We start from the raw sequence: 22,445 nt of genomic DNA, 5'->3' as shown, positions 1-22,445 counted from the left end.
AGGATAAAGCATGACAGCCAATCAAGTATTATGGAGAGGGCAGAAAAACCTGGTAGAATTGCACCAGAAAAAGAAGGTGGGCCAAGAGCACCCTGGAAGTGTGGTCACAGTTCAATAGAAGCTGAACAGTACATTTAGATGAGACCTCCTATTTGTGTTAATGACCTTATTACTAGCAAATTTGGTTATTTTCATAGTTTTAATCTTCTAAATAGCTCAACTTCCTCCATTGTTGTTCAAAGAGGATTTTATTTTGTGGTTAGGTATTTCCTTGAACTATATTCCCAAATAAGAATTTCTAGATCAGAGAACATAATTTTGGTTTTGAGTTTTCTTTGTGAGTTTAATCTGTATATAAAAGATATTCATTTTTATTTCAGTATTTTAAGTTTGATACAAAACAATATTATATTCTGTCAATACTTGGGTGCCATTTATCAGAGATGGAAAATTGAGTAGTATGGGCCTTTGGTCTCACTTAGTTAAAGTATGCCATATGCCTTTCTTTTTTTATTCTGGTCCACTGCATATTCTTAGAACAAAATCAAAAGAAACTCGTTGCCATCAAGTCAATTTAGACTATAGCAGCCTTATAGGATGGAGTAGAACTGCCCCATAGGGCTTCCAAGGAGTAGGTGGTGGATTTGAACTGTTGACCTTTTGGTTAGCTCTGAACGCTTAACCACTGTGCCACAAGGGCTCCAGTCTTCTACAGGAGCTTGGAAATAAGTACAAGAGTAAACATCACAGTTGTTTCTCGTAGTGAGTTTCCCATGTACATGGGTTTCTGGTAGACTCTGGACACAGATTTTTCCACTTCAGGCATCTGCATGCATAATGAATGCTGTGCGTGTTGTTTTTTCTTGTTACTATGGATATTATGGCGTTATGGAAGAGTAATCAAAGAGTATTTGTCCTAGAAAGTTCAGCCAGCTTTCATTGGGGTGTTAAAATGCCAGAACTAAACTGTTTATCCAGTAGGTGGCACTCTCAGTCCTCGGACCCCAAAGTTCACACTTTAATGACTGTTCCTTTGCATTGGTTACAGACCATAACAGAATCCATGCCACTGACGTCTTACATGCAGTTTGGTATCTTACTACACAACCTATTCCAGGACTCTCCACTGTGATTAATGATCATGGGTCAACAAGTGATTCAGGTATTTTATAAAGTGCATTTGTGTTCTCTTGTGAAAGACAGAAGCAACAGAGTGTTTGGGTTTTTACTTTTCCTGTTTTTTTTTTTTTTTCCCCTTAAGAAAATCAAAGCAAATGGTTACCAGTTTAATATTTTTAAAAGACTTCTATTGCTTCCATTTTCTCTTCTCAGATTCTGACAGTGGATTTACACATGGACATATGGGATATGTATTCTCAAAAATGTATGGTGTGCCAGATGATAAATATGGATGTCTGTCTGGGAATATCCCTGCCTTAGAGTTGATGGCACTGTATGTGGCTGCTGCCATGCATGATTACGATCATCCAGGAAGGACTAATGCCTTTCTGGTTGCAACTAGTGCTCCTCAGGTAAAATCTTTAAATTTTGACTTAAAAAAAAAAAAACACTGCCGTTGAGTTGATTCCAACCCATAGCAACCCAATAGGATGGAGTAGAACTGCCCCCCGCCCCCGGTAGGGTTTCCAAGGAGCAGCTGGTAGATTGGAACTGCCAACCTTTTTGTTAGCAGCCAAGCTCTTAACCACTGTGCCATCAGGGCTACAGGTTTTGATTAGGAGGAATAATTAAATATAGATATTTGTGAAAGAAAATTAATTTTATAGATTTGATTTCTAATAAATGCCAAGTAGATGTAAGCCAAATTTTACCTCGTCCTGAATAAAATTCTTAGAGACCATGCTAATTCCGAAAAGATGTCATGGTTTGTTCCAAGATATTACTGGTAAGTATGCAGCTTTCTTTATCACCTATGGGGAGTCCTTTTCAATTTTCTTCTCAGGAAGAAAAACTACTTGGATTAGTGTCAATGAACCTCCTTAAGAAAGAAAATCCAACCTACACAAAGTCCCTTTATGAAAAGATTAGAGAACCAAATATTTTTTGGTCTTTTAAGAATATAAGACTTCTTTGTATGTAAATTCCATTCCTCTAAAATATATTCTTTATAATTATGATTCTTATGGTCTATTGGTTAATGGAAATAAAAATTTATTTCACTTATTTGAGGGAAATTTTTTACCTGAATATAGATTCCAAAAACAATGAATAACTTTAAAGAAGTTCATTTTGATATATACTTAATCTCAGTCAAAAATAAATCACTAAATATCATGATGTATGCGGCTATACAATCAAACTCAGTCATCTTTTCCTTGATTTAATTATCTGGACCCATGTTAATAAACATCCCAAGATCTTCTGATCTTCTTTCTAGAGGATTTAGAGGCCAGTCTGGTACCATATTTACTTTTTTTTTCTTGTTTGCCTTTTGTCTTTTGCCCTACTCCCGTCCTTTCCCACAGCCTCTCTTATAGACTAGTCTAGAATGTTTCTCTAATCTATGTACAATAAAAATTGTCCCGATATATTTTCCTGCTACTAACTTTACCTTCTTTCCTTGTGTCCTTCACACACCAGAATTGTTTTCCCTAAAGATAGTTGGGCAAATCCACTTGCCCCCACCATTTACCGTTCGGACTTTCTTATTCTTCTGTGCATTTTTAATTAACCCAGTATTAATGTTCATGTGCTTAAATTTTCCATTTTGTTCTTATGTCTTTTTTCCCTCTACAGCTGTCTTCCACACTAGTCTTCAAGCTTTCTGTAGGCAATTTCCTTTCCTTTTGCAGCTTTCCTTGGCACCATTAGAAAATTCCAAACATGTAGATACTTATGTATTCTCAATTACTAGAGAGAGGCTATCATTCCTTATGGATGATTGCAGAGTGAGAATGTTTTATTGTGGGCTTCTCAGGGAGCCCATTCATCCTTGTTAGTTAACTTCGTGTAATTGAGGTAATTCTTGAGCCAGACGCAGAATGTAACTGAGTTACCTCCTAGGAATATTGGTATATTTATATGTATTCATTTTAAATCCTTAAGTTCCTGTGGCCTACAAAGAAACCTGAAAAAGCTAACTCTGTTAAAACGAGCACACCAAACCCACTGCTGTCAAGTCGATCCCAACTCATAGTGACCCTATAGGACAGAGTAAAACTGCCCCATAGAGTTTCCAAGGAGCACCTAGCGGATTCAAACTACCGACCTCTTGGTTAACAGCCATAGTACTTAACCGTAGTACTTAACCACTATACCACCAGGGTTTCCAAGATGTGCTAATAGTCCTCACCTGCAAGAGTTTAGAATAAAGTTTCAAGGAAAGGAACTTATCTTACAAAAAGGAAATTAAGCTAAAGGAAAAGTGACTTTCTTTCAGTCAAATGTATGGCAATAAGTGAATCCTAAATACCCAGGAGCTTACATTTGTGAGTTTCCTAAAAAAGAGCAATTTCAAAGACATTGCAGATTCTTGTTTATAGTTTTTATTTATTAATTTTTTAACTTAAAAATTTGAACTCTTAGCTCTCTTACTTCTTTGCCTAGGCGGTGCTATACAACGACCGTTCAGTTTTGGAGAATCACCATGCAGCTGCTGCGTGGAATCTTTTCATGTCCCGGCCAGAGTATAACTTCTTAGTTAACCTTGACCATGTGGAATTTAAGCATTTCCGTTTCCTTGTCATTGAAGCGATTTTGGCCACAGACCTGAAGAAACACTTTGACTTCGTTGCCAAATTTAATGCCAAGGTAACTAGACTTGTACTAGTAGTCATTTTATGGCCACATTGAAAGATGTCACAAAACAAAACAAAAAGCCTTAAACTGAACTCATTGTTACTATTATGGGTTAAATGTGAAAAAACAGGGTTTAGTCAGAAACAGATATAAAGGCATTGGTCCCAATATAGAAACCTGAGAAGTTGAAGTACTATCTGTGTATATTATACTTTGCGCTACAGAGGAGTAATAAAATTATAACTACTGTTGTGGTTTTTTTAATTTAATTTGCTCCCAACCCTATGGTCTATCAACAGAAGTTTCCGGCAGTTATAAAGATCAACAAACTGAAACAAACTTTCATACATTAAGCATAAATGTCCCAAATCTTAATTCAAGAAAATATCATTTGTAGCATTATTACTTTAACGATAATTGATAACATATGCTAATTTTAATATAATTTATTGATCAGTTCCATAATTAATAAATATTGTATCCATCATTACTTTCCTTATTGATGAGCTGTTTTACTATTAATTTATGGAAACCATTAACATTATTTTAAATAGCTGAGAAACTCTTCAATACTTGGTATTCTGATCTCCACATGGTAGGAAGACTATTAATAGATATTTTATTGTTTTCTCTCCTGTTAACATTTTCTTTCATTGAGTCCAAACACATTTTGACTTTGTCCTTCAAACAGGTAAATGACGATGTTGGAATAGATTGGACCAATGAAAATGATCGTCTCCTGGTTTGTCAAATGTGTATAAAGTTGGCTGATATCAATGGACCAGCTAAATGTAAGGAACTCCATCTTCAGTGGACAGAGGGCATTGTCAATGAATTTTATGAGCAGGTAACAAATTTAACTGATTTATCTTAATCTAAACTCTGCTTGTGAACTCACCAAAGCTTTCAAAAGCTATAAAGTGTACTCATTCTATTTCATATCCATACTTGTATCAGAAAATGTACTGGCTAATTTCTATCAGAGGATATAAAATGATAGATGTAAAAATTATACTAAAGTATAACCATAAATCTCTAAGATCAAGTCATCTGCAGGCACCACAGGGGAGTGAGATATTGGAATAATGGAATGACCTAATGAGATATTAAGCAGACCCTTGAAATATTGTTCTTTTATAGATTTGTTTATAATAATGGGATCTAGTTTTAATTTTTATGGAGGAATGTGTATCTGAATAAGTTCATTTACTTTTCTGATAAAGTTAATAATACCAGTAAATGATAAGCTAAAAAAAAAAGGCATTTTATTTGTCATGATAATATAAGACTCAACAAACTACCAGAGAAGCTGCCAGAAAAACATAAGCAAGCATGGGTGATCTTCCCTACACTTCCCTACACTGATCAGATTATACTTGAAGCTTTGCATTCAGTACTATGAACCACTCTCTTAAGAAGGATATAATGGAACCTGGGCAAAGGACAGAGATCAGTGACATAAAAGAATATGAAAGAAGTGAAGATATTTACCCTGGAAGAAAATAGAGGGGATATAATAACTGTCTTCTGATACTTAAAGGACTGACATACAAATTTAGGATTAGGTTTATCATGGCATTGTTGTAAAGATTAAAAAAGATAAATTACATATGTTAGTTCCCTCCCTACTTCCCTAAAAAAGGTATGAATATGAGTACCCTATAGAAGTTATGGAAACCCTGGTGGCCCAGTGGCTTAGCAGTTGGAATTCACCAGGCACTCTTTGGAAACTCTGTGGGGCAGTTCTACTCTGTCATATAGGGTGACTATGAGTTGGAATCGACTCAACGGCAATGGGTTTAGTTTTGGTTTTTATAGAAGTTATAGTGAGATAGGTTTAAGGTCAATGTCAGCAATAAATGTAATTACTATAGGCATCTAAAATAGGATAAAAACTAGGCATCTAAAATAGGATAAGACACCTTAAAAAAAAAAAAAAAAAAACTCTTTGCCATTGAGTCAGTTCTGACTCATAGTGACCTTATAGGACAGAGTAGAACTGCCTCATAGAATTTCCAAGGAGCAACTGGTGAATTCCAACTGCCGAACTTTTGGTTAGCAGCCAAGGTCTTAGCCACTGTGCCACCAGGTCTCCATGAAGCACCTTATGAAGTAGTAAATTGCCTGTCACTGGATATATTTAAACAGAGATTAGAGAGAATTTTTATAGTTATTAAGGTAAGATTCCTGTATAGAATAAAAGATATGTGCTTTTTAAAAATAATGTATTGCCTTTCCTAGGAATAGGTTTAATTTATAACAATTCCTGAAATCTCTGAAATTGAATGAAATATTGAAAGATTTGAAATAAAGGATAAGGAAAACCTGTTTATAATCCCACTGTATAAGCGTAACCCTTGTTGATATTCCTTCATTAAGTTTGCTAGATAACTTCTGATTTAGTCTATTCATTTTTTTCAGAAAGATTTAAAGCCATTCAAAATAATACAAGAGTTATACGATAATTATGCAATAATACTATTAAACATATAGATAAAAAAAGGAATATCAGAAACCACGTAATCCCAGAAGATATAATTCAACCAAAATCTGTGATAAAGTGGCAACATAGTTGGAGCAATAGCTTATTCTAAGCTTTCTGGCATCTGATAATAAAGGGAAACATGATAAAACAAATATTTGTTCGATTAAAAAACTTTATTTTGCCCTAGAAGAGGAAAAAAAAATTCCCAGCAGTACATTTTATGATGCATTTATATTCTAATATAGGGGTTACTGACTAGTGTGATAAGACATATCTTCAACTGAAACATTAAAAACCATTTCTTATATTTCATCTTGATAAAAAGGCAAAACCATAAGACTACCAGAGTGGTAAAGGCAACAATGCATTTCTTCAGGAATCTTAATGATTTGGGTAGAATCCCTTAGCAGTAAAGAGGCAGTTCGCACATGAGTGTTTGGGTTCTTTTATATCTATTTATTTTAGATGTCAGTTAAATACTTCCTTGACTTGCATTTTGAAATTTTCTTGCCCATTTAACTTTCCGTTTAACTAGTTATGCTGAATTCCTGTCTCTAGGGTGATGAAGAGGCCAGTCTTGGGCTACCAATAAGCCCCTTCATGGACCGCTCTGCTCCTCAGTTGGCCAATCTTCAGGAATCCTTCATCTCTCACATTGTGGGTCCTCTGTGCAACTCCTATGACTCAGCAGGTCTCATGCCAGGGAAGTGGGTGGAAGACAGTGATGAGTCAGGAGATACTGATGACCCAGAGGAAGAAGAAGGGGAAGCACCAACTGAAGAGGAAACCTGTGAAAATAATGAATCTCCAAGTAAGTTATAAAACTGGTTTCTAATGTGCTTTTCTTACCTTTGTCTTCTTACTTAGGTTCAGATGAATGTTATGCTTTAAATAATTATATATTTTGATACCAAATATTATCTGCTAGATTTGACTCTGGGTAGCCCTCTTCCCCAATATCATAATAATAGGTATTACATATTCTGGAATTGACAGTAATACTATGTATCATACAAGGATATATTCTCTGTCATGAAGTAAACAAAACTTAAATGGTTGAAGCCTATTCATCAGAATATCTTCATGATTTGAGATGAAAGGAATTTTTGTTACCATGTAGATCAACCAAAGGCTTTTATTGACATGTTTAAGGGAAGGCAACATGAAGAGATAAGAGGTAGTATTTAATCTTTCTTTCAAGAAATGTTTATTAGGTGCCTCCTATGTGCCAGACACTCTTCCAGGTACTGAAGATAGATTAATAAACAAAACAGAAAAAAAAAATTCTTCCTGTCATAGACACACATTCTAGTGAAATCAGTAAACACTAAACAAGACAAATAAGTAAATCTACAGTATGTTACAAACCCATTGCAGATGAGTCAATTACGACTCATAGTGACCCTGTAGGACAGAGTAGAACTGTCCCGTAGGGTTTTCAAGGAGTGCCTAGTGAATTTGAACTGCCGACCTTTTGGTTAGCAGCTGTAGCCCTTAACCACTACACCACCAGGGTTTCCACAGTATGTTAAAAAAACAGTATGTTGGTACTAATAAATACTAGGGGGAGAGGGGAGAGGGAAGAGGGTATGAAACATTACAGACAGAGGTTGAAATTTTAATTAAGATATCCAGTTGTTGGTCTTAGATGCTGTCGAGCCTGTTCTATTTCATAGTGACCCTATGTACAACAGAATGAAACACTGCCCAGTTCTGTGCCATCATCACAATCATTGCTGTGTTTGACCCCATTGTTGCAGTCAATGTATCAATCAGTCTCATTGATGGTCTTCCTCTTTTTTGCTGACCATCTATTTTACCAAGCATGATGTCCTTCTCCAGGGACTGGTCCCACCTGATAACATGCCCAAACTATATGAGATAAAGCCTAACCATCCTCAGTTGTAAGGAGCATTCTGGCTGTATTTCTCTCAAGACAGATTTTTTTGTTGTTGTTCTTCTGACAGCCCAGGGTATAGTCAACATTATTTTCCAACATCATAATTTAAAGGCATCAATTCTTCTTCAGTCTCCCTTATTCATTGTCCAGCTTTCACATGCATATGAGGTGACTGAAAATACAATGGCTTGGGTCAGGCACACCTTAGTCTTTAAAGTGACATCTTTGCTTTTTAGCACTTGGAAGAGGTCTTTTGCAGCAGATTTGCCCAATGAAATACATCGTTTGATTTTTGGACTGCCGCATCCATGGCATTGATTGTTGGTCCAAGTAAAATAAAATTCTTGACAACCTCAGTATTTTCTCCATTTATCATGATGTTGCTTATTGGGCCAGTTGTGAGGATTTTTCTTTATGTTGAGGTGTAATGCATACTGAAGGCTGTAGTCTTTGATCTTTATCAGTGATTACTTCAAGTCCTCTTCACTCAGTAAGCAAGTTTGTGTCATCTGCATATCACAGACTGTAAATGAGTCTTTCTCCAATCTTGATGCCATGCTCTTCTTCATATAGTTCAGCTTCTTGGATTATTTGCTCAGCATACAGATTGAATAGGTATGGTGAAAGGATGCAACCCTGGCGCACACCTTTCCTGATTTAAAACCATGCAGTAAGCTCTTGTTCTGTTCAAACAACTGCCTCTTGGTCTATGTATAGGCTCCGCTTGAACAAAATTAAGTGTTCTGGAATTCCCATTCTTCACAATGTTATCCGTAATTTGTTAGGATCCACACAGACAAATGCCGTTGCTTAGCAAATAAAACGTAGGTAAACGTCTTTCTGGTATTCTCTGCTTTCAGCCAAGATTCATCTGACAGCAACAATGATATGCCTCACTCTAAGTCGCCTTTTGAATGTGTCTTGAATTTCTGGCCGTTCCCTGTCAATAGACTGCTGCAACCATTTTTGAATTATCTTTGGCAAAATTTTACTTGCATGTGATATTAACGATGTTGTTGTTGTTCTTAGTGCTGTCGAGTCAGTTCCATTTCATAGTGACCCTGTGCACAACAGAATGAAACCCAGCCCATTCCTGCACCATCCTCGTAGTTGTTGCTATACTTGACCCTATTGTTACAGCCACTGTGTCAATCCATCTCATCAAGGGCCTTCCTCTATTTCATTGACCCTCTCTCCTTTGCTAAGCTTAATGTCCTTCTCCAGTGACTTGTCCCTCCTGACAACATGTCCAAAGTATGTGAGATGAAGTCTTGCCATCCTTGCTTCTAAGGAGCATTCTGGCTGTATTTCTTCCAAGACAGATTTCCTCATTCTTCTGGCAGTCTATGATATATTCAGTACTCTTTGCCAACACCATAATTCAAAAGTGTCAATTCTTCTTAGGTCTTCCTTATTCATTGTCCAGCTTTCACATGCCTATGAGGTGATTGAAAATGCCATGGCTTGGGTCAGGAGCACCTTAGTCCCCAAAAGTCACATCTTTGCCTTTGAACACTTTAAAGAGGTATTTTGCAGCAGATTTGCCCAGTGTAATACATCCTTTGATTTCTGGACTGCTGCTTCCATGGGCTTTGGTTGTGGATCCAAGTAAAATGAAATCCTTGACAACTTCAATATTTTCTCCATTTATCGTGTTGTTGCTTATTGGTCCAGTTGTGAGGATTTTTGTTTTCTTTATGTTAAGGTGCAATCCACACTAAAGGCTGTAGTTTTTGATCTTCCTCAGTAAGTTCAAGTCCTCTTTGCTTTCTTCAAGCAAGGTTGTGTCACCTGCATATCACAGGTTGTTAATGAGTCTTCCTTCAGTCCCAATTCCCTGTTCTTCTTCATATAGTCCAGCTTCTTGGATTATTTGCTCAGCATACAGATTGAATAATTATAGAGAAAGTGTACAGCCCTGATGCACACCTTTCCTGACTTTAACCCACACAGTATTCTGTTGTTCTGTTTGAATAATTGCTTCCTGGTCTATGCACAGGTTCCACATGAGTGCAATTAAGTGTTCTGGAATTCCCATTCTTTGCAATATTACTCATAATTAGTTATGACCCACACAGCCAAATGCCTTTGCATAGACAGTAAAACACAGGTAAACATCTTTCTGTTACTCTCTGCTTTCAGCCATGATCCACCTGACATCAGGAATGATACCCCTCATTCCACATCCTCTTCTCAGTCTGGCTTGAATTCCTTGCAATTCTCTGTCGGTGAGCTGTGCAACCACTTTTGAATTATCTTCAGCAAAATTTTACTTGAGTGTGATATTAATGACATTGCTTAATAATTTCTGCATTCTAGTGGGTCACCATTCTTTGGAATGGGCACAAATATGGGTCTCTTACAGATGGTTAGCCAGGTTGCTGTCTTCCAAATTTCTTGATACATACAAGTGAGCACCTCCAGTGCTGCATTCATTTTTTGAAACATCTCAGTTGGTATTCCAGCAAGTCCTGGGACCTTGTTTTTTGCCATTCCCTTCAGTGGGTCTTGGACTTCTTCCTTCGGTATCATCGGTTCTTGAATATATGCTACCTCCTGAAATGGTTGAATGTTAACCAGTTCTTTTTGGTACAGTGACTCTGTGTATTCCTTCCATCTTCTTTTGATGCTTCCTGTATCGTGCAATATTTTCCCTGTAGAATCCTTCAGTACTGCAACTCTAGGCTTGAATTTTTTCTTCAGTTCTTTCAGCTGGAGAATGGTGAGTATGTTCTTTCCTTTTAGTTTTCTGACTCTAGGTCTTTGCACATTTCATTATAATACTTTTCTTTTTTTTCTGGAGTCACCCTTTGAAATCTTCTGTTCAGCTCTTTTACTTCATCGTTTCTTACATTCATTTTAGCTACTCTAGGTTCAAGAGTAAGTTTCAGACTGTCTTCTGACATCATTTTGGTCTTTTTGTCCCTTTCCTGTCCATTTAATGATGTTTTGCTTTCTTCATGTATGATGTCCTTAATGTCATATCACAACTTGTCTGGTCTTTGGTCATTATTGTTTAATGTTTCAAATCTATTCTTGAAGTGCTCTTTAAATTCAGGAGGGATAGACTCAGAATTGTACTTTGGTTCTCATGGACTTGTTTCAATTTTCTTCAGCTTCAACTTGAACTTGCCTATGAGCAATTGATGGTCTGTTCTGCATTCAGCCCCTGGACTTGCTTTGACTATTTTGATAATATTGAGCTTTTCCATTGTCTCTTTCCACAAATATAGTCAATTTGATTTCTGTGTTTTCCACCTGGTGATTACGGTTCAATAATTTCCACATTCTGTTGGATCACCTTTGTTTGGAATGGGTATGGATATGGATCTCTTCCAGGGAAGACCTAAATAAAGAGTTTAAAAAAAAAGTGAACACCCTGAAAGAAGTGAGGGGACGAGCCACTGAAGTGTCTAGGGAAAGAGCCTGTCAAGGAGAGGGAAAAGCAAAATATGCAAAGGCCCTGAGGTAGGTGCCTCCTAGGTATTCCAGGAGTATCAAGAAAGCTGGGGTGGTTGTGACAGTGGGAAAGGAGGTAGGTAATGATAAGAGAGAGACAGTAGCAGTGAGATAATACAAGGTTTGTAATATATGGCTAGGAGTCCCTGGATAAGTAACATTCTCAGAGCAGAGCCAGAAAAGGAACTCAGGTCTCCTAATTTTTAACCTTATTGCTTTTTACACTTAGTATTTTTAATATCAGAATTCATATTGAGTCTGAGGGCTATATCGATTTAGCCTGATGCTTAGATTTGAGAAAAAAAAAAAAAAGATCACATTAAGTATGCACTGATAACTTCTGAAATTTTCAAAACTTGGAGATCTCCCAGGAAACACAGAATAAAATGTTTCAGTATGGTATCCCAGGGAAAGAAAGCTTTTTCCCCACCTCATAATTAAATCTGAAAGATTCCTACAGTGAACTAAGAGGTTTCTAATGAAATACTAAGCTACATTTAGACTTGGAGCAATGAAAGGTTCTTTGTTCTCATTTCAAAAGGTTCCAGTGCTGAACAATTTGGCTCCCAATGCAGGCATGTTTTAGACCACCTGCAGACTCTAATCTACGCAAATTTATTTGGTACAAACTTTCTTCTACGTCACCTTATTCAGTACAATTCCGGAGAGGTTTATTACTCATGTTTAACTGCATTAATAAGAGAACAGCTGCTCTCCGGGGATCTGCCCTGAAAGGAAAAGAAGAAAAATTGAGCTTTCATTAGCTTCATTCCTATAAATGTACTGATATGAATGTGTGTAACTTTCAGATGGAACAATCACCTTGAGCAGTAGAGTATTTCCTATAACTCGCTAATGGTTTTCAGAAGTAGACTGCTGGGTCCTTCTTCCTAGTCTGTCTTAGTCTGGAAGTTCAGCTGAAACCTGTCCTCCATGGGTGACCCTGCTGGTATCTGAATACCGGTGGCATAGCTTCCAGCATCACAGCAACACACAAGCCCCCACAGTACCACAAGCTGACAGACGCGAGGGAGAACAGAAGCTTATGTCTACTTAACTACAACAAAAACAGTAGAAATATATAAGTAGGTGGATTTGGCAGAAGAGTAATTTTTGAAACTTGCTTTTAAAAATCTAATGTATTCATATATTTTACTAGCTTTGACTGAAAGAGTATAATTTAAGAAAAAATTTTTTAAGTTTATATATTAGGAAACTTTTGAAGAAGCCCTGGTGGTACAGTGGTTAAGCCCTTGGCTGCTAACCAAAAGGTTGGCAGTTCGAACCCATCAGCTGCTCCACAGGAGAAATATGTGGCAGTCTGCTTTTTTAAAGATTACAGATTTCGAAACCCTGTGGGGCAGCTCTACTCTATCCCGTAGGTTCGCTATGAGTTGGAATTTACTCGATGGTGATGGGTTTGAGAAAGCTTTCAAATGGAGAAATTGCTATATGTGGTCATGCCCCAGGGTGCCATACCTTCTGCCTGTGCACATGTTCCTCAGCTACCTAGAGTACTGCTAGCCTCTTCCTCACCTGCTGATATAACTGTGTGTAAATGCTGGACAGTTAAAAAGTAATTTGATTGAATTCATTGCAATGGTTGACTTATTCTAGTTCCCTCGCTTTTGTGAGTCATCTGGGACTGGAGTGTCCATTTGGTTGTTGACGAGAACGTTTGCAAGAGCATACCCTTGTGTTTATATCATGGCAAAGAGCATTGCTGGCCCTCCTAGCTGGAGTTGCTGGAACAGCAGACATGGATACACAAGGTGGTTCTCTCAAAAGGAATCAGAGAGCTATAACCTATTAATATAATCTGTCCTTGCCCAGTAACTGCTCATGTTGGATTCAGCTGCATATTGGGTGAATGTAGCAAGAGTTAGACAAGTGGGGGGTGTGTCCACTCCCATCTTTTATTTATTAGAAATAGTATACTCCCAAGAGACCCACTGAAATAAGGAGTTTCCGTTACAAGGAGGGGACAGTAGGAGACAGCTGTCAACGAAGGTGTTGAAGTGGTAGAGGCTTCATAGCTTAAACAACCTTGTACATGAGTGTCCTCATGGCCTGGCATGAACTTTATTTCCAGCTGGCACATTTTCACACACTAGGGCTGGTATCAGTTTCATTCAGTGCTCTGCCAGTTCCCTTCCACTGCGGCACTCACTTTTCCTTGTGTGCCGTCTGCTTGACGTCTATGGGTCTTTGCTTTGGACAGTTGGTCCCCCCGTTTTGTTGATGCCCTAAGCATGTGCTCACTTTGCTTATTGAGTAATCTGTCCCTGCATATGTGTATCCATTCGGTACTTAACTCCTATTAATAATCTGAGAGGAAATAATTTTCCTGTGCTCAGTATACAAATGAATATTATAATTTGGTATTTTCTCAGGAAAGAAAACTTTCAAAAGGAGGAAAATCTACTGCCAAATAACTCAGCACCTCCTGCAGAACCACAAGATGTGGAAGAAGGTCATAGAAGAGGAACAGCGGTTGGCAGGCATGGAAAAGCAATCCCTGGACCAGTGCCCTCAGCCGCACTCCTCAGAACTGATCCAGGCCATCAGGGAAGAAGAGGAAGAGAAAGGAAAGCAGAGAGCAGAGGAGATCCCAACCCCAAAGCCAAACCAGTGACAATGGGTGAAACAGGCCGTGTTTCCAAACAGATTGACTTGTCACAGACTTCTTTCAAGCCAGCACAACACTTAGACACAACACTGTAGAAATATGAGAAGATGGACAAATAGCTACTGCATTTTGGGATTCTTCGCATTTTATGTGTTTATTTTTACAGTGAGGTACATTGTTTAAACTCTTGCTCAAAGAAGCTTTCACACTGCAACACCAGCTTCTGAGGATTTTTTTTTAAGGAGGAAATATATATGTGTGTGTATATATAAGCTCACACACACATAGATACATGTAAATCATATTCGCACACACACACACACATGCACATACACAGAAAGCCAGGATTACTGGCTCGTAATTTAGTAGCATTCATGTTAAGATATATAGTGGTCACTGTGATATAATAAATCATAAAGGAAAACAAATCACAAAGGAAATGGTGCGGCTTAGCAAGGAAACAGTACAGCAAATGTAGGTTACCAACTAAGCAGCTTTTGTTCTTAACTCTGAGGGATGAAAGTTCCGGAGCATTGTTTGAATTCTGATACATCCTGCCAATACCGTGTGTGTGGACACGCACATGTGTAAGTGTGTGTAAGCGGTGATTGAAAGGGTGCCTGTGTGTATGCATGCTGGTGTGAATGCAGAGAGAGGTTTTCGTAGTTTTAGTCATTCATAGAGTAACTGTAGCAGATGACAGTACATGTGAACAAACAGAAGGAAGCCTATTCTGGGGTGTCTTTGAGAGGCAATCATTCCAAATGCCCTCTTCCATTTAGCTGCAGTAAAGGTTCCTTTGCAGATGGAGTGCATTCATGGGCTGGTTGAGAGGGCCACGTGATTGGTACTACTGCTATGCACCACTTGGAGGCTCTCTACAACCAGCCTCAATCCTGGAGGAAAGGCATTTTCCAATCTAGGTGCCTAATGAATGTATAGAAGGCTGTGGGTCTGTGAGTCTGTGTATCACTCACCTAAGATCAAATCATCATTTAAAGGGATGACATTCTTTACATAAAAACAATTCTAAGGAGCTAGAGTCAGGTCTCTTTATCAGGTTAGAATTCTAAAAGGTCGCTGGAGAAGGTCTGGGAAATTACACTTAATACAGATCTCCTGTGACTTCTTAATTTGCTGAAAATGTGTGTTAGAAAAAGAAAGAAAGGCAAACGGGAATCCCATATGGGGTTTTTAGAGATGGGGGAGAGAATTTCTGCCTAGTGTTTTGGTGTTGTTGACATAGTGAAGGCCTGATCCTTGGCAACTGTTGAAGATTGGCTTTTGGAGGGTAAAGGTCCCACTGACAAGCCCTGGCTGGTATTCCACGTGCGGTATGTCGGGTCAGTTTCTAGTTGCAATCTGGCCCACTGTCATGCTTCTTTTGGCAGGGAAGATCATAGAGCGATTGTTTTGGGATTGGGCTCGTCATTGAAAGTTGTTTTTGTTTTGTTTTGTTTTTGGTTTGTTTTTTTTTTTATCTACACCTGTTTATGCTGTGAGCCAAACCTCTATTTAAAAAGTTGATACTCACTTTCAATATTTTATTCCATGTTATTATATTTGTCGTGAATAGTTATCTTGATGTAAATATACAGATTTTTGTTTTTGTAGATAGTAAACTCTTTACAAAAGAAAAAGGGAAACATTTTTATAAAGTTATATTTTAATCACCATTTTTATACATTTTAGCTCTCTCCAAGCCCAAGAAGAGAATGAAGATTCACTTCCATGGCGGCAATGGGCCACCACTCATCTACCCATGCTAGTTTAAATCATAGTCTGATGTATCATTTTATGCCAATTCAATGAGGATCCTGCAGAGAATCTTTGTTCACTAGTAGCTTTTGCTAACTGAAAGAATTTTGGGTCCATGTCTCCCAGATAAAAGGCTTTCTGATCCAGAAGGTACAGAATTTTTATAATCAGTGTCCATCTCTTCCCAACACTTTTTGGTTGTAACTCTTCCTACAGATCTGTATATGGCCCTTCACATCATCTAAACAATCTTAGCTTGGTAGTGATCTTGACCCTTTATGTCCTCTGAAGTCATAGAATAGTGTTTACGTTAAAAAATGCCTTGTTTCTCATAAACAAATATTGTTCTCTTCTGAAGCAATGATTTTATAATAACCCATGGTATTTTTTCAAATAGGGCAACAGTAATACAAATCAAAAATAAACATTCCTTCAAGACAACTTTTCCAATAAGTAGGACTAATGAGAAAAAGATCAAATGGATGCAGACTTCTACCTAAATAACTAGAATATAGTTCAGTCTTTTTTCTGAGTTAACACCAGGTCTTCATTATTTAGGACTTACTGTGTTCTTTCCCATTTTCTTAGTATTGCCTCTATATCTTCCTGTTTGCAGAAATTACTGTGACTCAAATACATCTCCCCAATTAATTTAACTGTTAACCTTCCCTTCAAGTAAGAGAAGAAAAATAACCCATCATTTATACTTATATACCCCTTTTTTTTTACCCCTTATACCTGATTGCAAATGCTTTTCCCTCTTCCAAATGGCCTACATTTATAAAATAAATATAAATCAAGGAAAAATCTAGGTGTGGAATGACTAGGATGATGGAAAATGCAAAAATGAACTAAACATTTGGGAGTACATAACCATATACTGGCAGCTTTTTCAAAGCTGTGTGACCCCACGTATGAGACGATCTGGCTGCCTCTGTTGGCCTCAGCAAGCTGCCTGGTTTTTGTTTGTTTGCTTTGCTTTGTTTTGTTTTTAGGTACATGAAATGGTAGGAGTAATAGTAGCCACGGCAATTAGAACGTCTTCATTCCAGAATTATTTTCATCAGTCCAGGCAAATTGATTATTAAAACCAGAGTTCAACTGAAAAAAAAAGGGGAGGGGGATGGCTATTCATGAACTGGGTCACTTTCTTGCACACACAAAGAATGCCTACGGATATAAAAAGACACTTTCTGCTAGTGATATTCTCCTCCTCCAGGGTGACAGCAATATTACTGTGTTCACTTTCAGTTCCAGAGCTCATTTCCGGTGGTGCAGGTATATTTGTTGCAACTTACTACATTTTGTATGAGCCTATTCATAGGCACTGTTATATTAACTCAGGTCTTTCAAAAGAAGAAATTTCTAATCCACTTGGGGAAAAGGATAATCGTATAGGAAACCATAAAATCAAAGGAAGGAGAAATTGGAACTGGGTACCTTGATGCCAGTTGATTGCTCTCTGTTAAGTAAAAGACCAAGTATATTTGGATTGTCATTGATGTCATTTTCAGCATGTTAATAGAATCTCTTTCCAGTTATCTACCTAAGCTGACCTTTAGAATATTGTTTCCTCGGTGAAAATACCACTTTCACTTATGTGTGTGTGTTTTTTTTTTTTTAACTAAAATCCTTTCTTCTTTTTTTTTTTCTCCATTTATATAAGACCTGGTTTTGCTCTCAGTAGAAGATAAAGAGAATATCTCTATACAGGGTTATAGCTACACTGGTCTTTATCTGACAATGAAGGAATTTCCTCATATTACTTTTCAGAAACTACCCATTTTCCTAATAACAGAATATCCCATTCTGTCTGTTCTGTTTTGGTAGAATTCCAGAACAAATCCTAACCATTGCAACCACAGAAAAACTAAAGACAAGGGGTTATACGTCATACAGGGTGACAATGTTAGAATAGCTGTATGTAGATTGGCAGTTCCCCCCCCACCCCCCGTCTCCTGCCTCTCTTTCCCAGAGAACTTTCTTTGAAGATAAAAGCTGTGCAAAAGGCGTGAGACTCAGGCCTATCCTTTGTTTAAATGATGGAAAAATATAAATTATTTTCTAAGTAATAAAGATATACAAATTATCATTGTAAATAAAGTCTAACTTTGAAACGACTGTTTTACAAAAGTGAACTATTTGTGTGATGAACAACTCCTAGACTAACAGAGGTGAATCATCCAAAAATCGTTAGTATTCTACTTTGGGAGGAATTTTTGGTGCTTCATGTCATTATAGGAATCTTCACTGTCCTCATTATTTATAGTATTCCTAAAATAATAATGAAAATCACAGTAGGGGTCTTTTTGACCGTCTCTTCTACCCTAACCCTGACTCCCCTTAATGCTTTCCCTGATTTATATGCCATTTTAGAAATAACTACCTTCTCAAGTTGGCAAAAGCTCCAGTAAGCAGAGTTCTGTGAACTGTCATATTCTAGACTAACTCAAGAGTTTCTATATTCTGGAGATTACCAGTTACCGTGTGTGGGGGAAAAAAAAAGAATCAATACAATTTCAAATGCAGATAGCCCAACTTCTGAAGAGGGAGAACTAAATATCTATGTACCTTGAAATCAAACTGAGTTTTTTTTCATTCATTTTCTCTCCTAACATGCAACAAAACATTTATGTCCAATGTCCTAGTTCATTCACTTCTCTCATGATTTCCCCATAATTGAAAGCTATGGATTTTCTGATATTGTCAATCCATTACTCTGTGGAACCAAATTCAGATTTAAGACTTGGAGTCTTATTAGCCATTTTAGGTGAAAAGCATTCCAAAATTAAACTGTTCTTAGAATCCCTAATCAATAGAAAGTATGCCAATTTTTATATCCTAGATTCGTATAGATTTGTTTCCCTAGAAAATATTCACATTCTTACTGAAAATTCAATTAGGGGTGAGTTAATTAAACTAGAAGCACTGAGTTCATTAAACTGCAAACTACAAATTAGAGAACTTAAAGTGGGATTTGCATAAGAATTCATATTTCTACACTAATAAAGCATGATCAGAGAAGAAGAACATATTTCCCAAACTATCTTTGCACCATTGATGCTAGGCAATTTGTGCTATTGCTTAACACCTTTCAATAGTTGAAGTAATGGTGTTTTTAACCTTACCTGGTTCACACTATCAAATCATTCTAACATCAGGTTAATAACAGTGACAAAAAGCAATTGAACACTTTGTCATTAAATATGTTTGAAGATACAAAACTGAAGATTAAGGCTTTTTTTACGTGGTAGAACTCATTCTGCTAATTCAAAAATACAGATGCAGTGTAAATTATTTTAGTGCAGGTGAAACCATTAAAAAGATGGACTTACGTATACATGAAAAGCAAAACTGACTTTTGTAGCATGCTTAAGGCTCTAAAGAGAATCCAGATTTCCTATTTGAAACCAGCTAGTTCTCCATGTCGTGCTTTAAAAGCTAATTACATTCGTAGGTACTGATACCCATGAGTTTCTGATCCCCTAGGTAGTTGCAGAGCACAGAAGAGTCAGCCTTCTTGTTGATAAGAAATGCTGAACATACCCATGAGCAGAGAGATTCCTTCATTGCTTCACATCAAAAAGTGGTACTTTAATTATGGAACTAATTCAGTTTTAAAAAAATTGTTCAAAGAGAATATTATTAAATCATCATATGTAAGTAGTATCAAGAACATTTAAAATTTATGTCTTTGAATTAAAGCTGTTTTAAAATTTTGTTATTCAATTAAAATAAAACCCACAAAATGGCATTTTGTAGTATAGAGATGTTAAATATTTTGATATAATCTGAACTAATATTAAGATATAGAAAACTGGGAAGGAGGATATTTAATATTTTTTTTCTAATGTCATTCATGCCTCAGGGGTGGGGAATGTTTTATGAAGGGCCTGATAAATAAATGAGATAGACAAGTTAACTTAGTCCCAATAATATAGCTCTGATGAAGTGCAAAAAACATAACCCAGGTTTTTCTGAATTATTCTCCCCGAAAGGAGTATATTATCCAGTAATATATCATGGTGTAGGTTGTTGTAAAACAAAATGGCCTATTGGTGCATATTTTACTAAATTCTAACATTTAAAAACCCAAGTACTTCACTGCTAAGAAAAGTGAAACCTTATTCATCTTGACTTTCATACATGAAGCAATGACCTTTTAATAAACCACACCTACTACATCTACCTGCCCAGTATGATCAAATGATAGGTTAGCATTTGATATTCACAAATATAAAATAATTCGTAAAGCTTTAGTGCTTTAACTCAATTTTTAGTGTGTGAAAATACCTACTACAAATGAAACAGAAGCCACAGCAGGGCTTTCCTCCTTTTTCAAAAAGTAAACAAAACAGTGACAAAAAAAATGCAATTCTAACTTAAGAAGAGAGAAGTATGACTGCTCTGTATTGTACTTCTCTTACTCTAAACCAGTAAAGGAAAAATAATCAGAAATTTTCCCCTACCCTAATAATAGGAAGAAGGAATGCCCTTCACTTCTAGTTCATTGTTAAGCACATGGCTCTAAGAAGCAAAAAAAAAAAAAAGGCAGAATTGTGTATTGGGAGTGAACACTACATAAAATTAGAAGGACCATCCCAGGGCACCCCTCCGTCTCTGTGTCAAACCAAATTAGTGAGTGATTACCCTGGAGTAAAATGGCTTTAATGGATCCATATTTCAACCCTGTCTTCCTCTACTACAGTGAGCACTTACGTGTGTTTCTGAATGTGAATTAGAGCTTGGAAACTGCTGCTTGAATACCTTTTGAAGGGAAGAGTTATTTTTCATTCTAGTAATTTTGCTCCTATATAGTGATCGTGGAATACTCAAGATGTTTAATGTGAAACTAAAAGTAATTGTTTAAAAATGTTCCTTCATGTGTATAACTTATTGGCGGATAGAATATCCCCTTCACCTTTCTTTTAAAAATCCATAACATTATTTTTTCACTCAAAATCATATATCAGATATTTCATTTTATCTATTTATAAGCATAACCCAGTACTATAAATTTGCTATCTTTAAATAATAACCCTAACGTTTATACTATATATATATATAATCTCCTGATAGTGGGGTTTTAGTGGCTTGACTTTTAGTATGTATTTGTTAGCTTACAAAAATCACTCATTTTTTATACTCTTTGTAAAATATTTGCATGGGATTTTTACCATATTATGTTTGCTTTTTCATTTGTTCGTTTGTTTCTCCTGAGTGCTTATTTCTTAATATATTCTCACAGAAGAACACACGCCATTTTGTTCAACACGGACAATTTGTTAGTTGACAAGCACTGGAAATAAATATCACTGAAGACTCCACCCCTATATCTCTCCCTAGAGATTTTTTATCATGCAAATCACAAAATACAAATTGGTGCTTTTATAAGTATTCTGAAGCTCTCAATGCAAAATAATGAAGATAAGATTTCTATAATATTAACCCATGCGGCTGAAAGAACTTAGTCTGAATTCAGGGTGCTTTTAGTTTTGATGGGTCTGATTCAGTTTTTGTTGTTAAACTGTATTCTGATTCCTGCTGAAGCAGTCGGTCTGATCAGTCGTTACCTCTATGACAACAAAGTATCATCAGGAAGTTCTAATTAACATGTCCAAATATCTGACTTTTTAAGATATTTGTAAACCAGAGAGTGTTGGATTAACTTGATTTAATGATTTTGAATCGTGATATTTTCAAGTAACTGCCAACCAAAGGTACAGTACAGGAACTGTTATTTGTATATGACAATTTCTAGCAACGTAATTCTCACCACCCTCAACAAACTGGAATAATTTGTTAATTGATAACCATGCAAAATTTACCTAACTTTTAGAAACATGAAGAGTGAGACATTGGAATTTCAGTGATCATTTTGCAATTGAAATAAATATTGTCCTCTCACCTGTATCTTGCACTTAATTTATGTAGCAATACTTAATATCATCCCATCACAAGTATTTGTTAAGTGACTTAGTTAATGGCTGATAAATGTTTTGTAAAAAGTAGAACCTGTACAGAAAAAAAAAAATTAGATGAGTTGTATTTATTTTTATTATTTTTTAGCTTAGACACTATATTGATGCTCCCTTTCTGCCAGAATTACTGGAAGTGCCTCTTGGTTTTATAAATATATATTCAAGATTATTAGAATTATGTGTCACAGATGATCGATATGGATATTACAATGTGAAGATAATGTACAATATAAATATAATTCTGTGGTACCATGTTTGATGTAGTTTTTGTGTAACTCAATGCTCCAGGCTTCTGAAGTCATTCTTTCCTCTTATATCCAAAAACTGTGGTTTGGTGCCCCAGCCTACTCTGTACTGTGAGACATTCCTACAATTTCCAAGGACTCCTAGGGGGCTTATATTCTTATAGTCACATGTCCTTTCCTATCACCGATGAATGCTTAGCCACATTTATCATCATCTAACTTATTTTTA

General features: G+C 36.6%; 1 protein-coding gene across 1 annotated transcript in view; it reads left to right on the top strand.

Annotated features, from left to right (window-relative positions):
* Nucleotides 1–22,223, top strand: part of PDE3A (phosphodiesterase 3A) — a 357,534-nt gene extending 335,311 nt beyond the window's left edge. Inside the window, exons 11-16 of the mRNA XM_003405678.4 lie at nucleotides 1,049–1,162; nucleotides 1,333–1,532; nucleotides 3,568–3,771; nucleotides 4,451–4,606; nucleotides 6,803–7,055; nucleotides 13,997–22,223. Coding sequence (XP_003405726.2) covers nucleotides 1,049–1,162; nucleotides 1,333–1,532; nucleotides 3,568–3,771; nucleotides 4,451–4,606; nucleotides 6,803–7,055; nucleotides 13,997–14,238 — 1,169 coding nt within the window. The 3' untranslated portion in view covers nucleotides 14,239–22,223. The remainder of the gene's footprint in view (nucleotides 1–1,048; nucleotides 1,163–1,332; nucleotides 1,533–3,567; nucleotides 3,772–4,450; nucleotides 4,607–6,802; nucleotides 7,056–13,996) is intronic.
* The last annotated feature ends 222 nt before the right edge of the window (nucleotides 22,224–22,445 follow it).

This window comes from Loxodonta africana, chromosome 4 (assembly GCF_030014295.1).
Source record: "Loxodonta africana isolate mLoxAfr1 chromosome 4, mLoxAfr1.hap2, whole genome shotgun sequence".
Lineage (NCBI taxonomy): Eukaryota > Metazoa > Chordata > Mammalia > Proboscidea > Elephantidae > Loxodonta > Loxodonta africana.
Note: the sequence above shows the minus strand (reverse complement) of the source record. Positions and strands in the feature narration are given on the sequence as shown.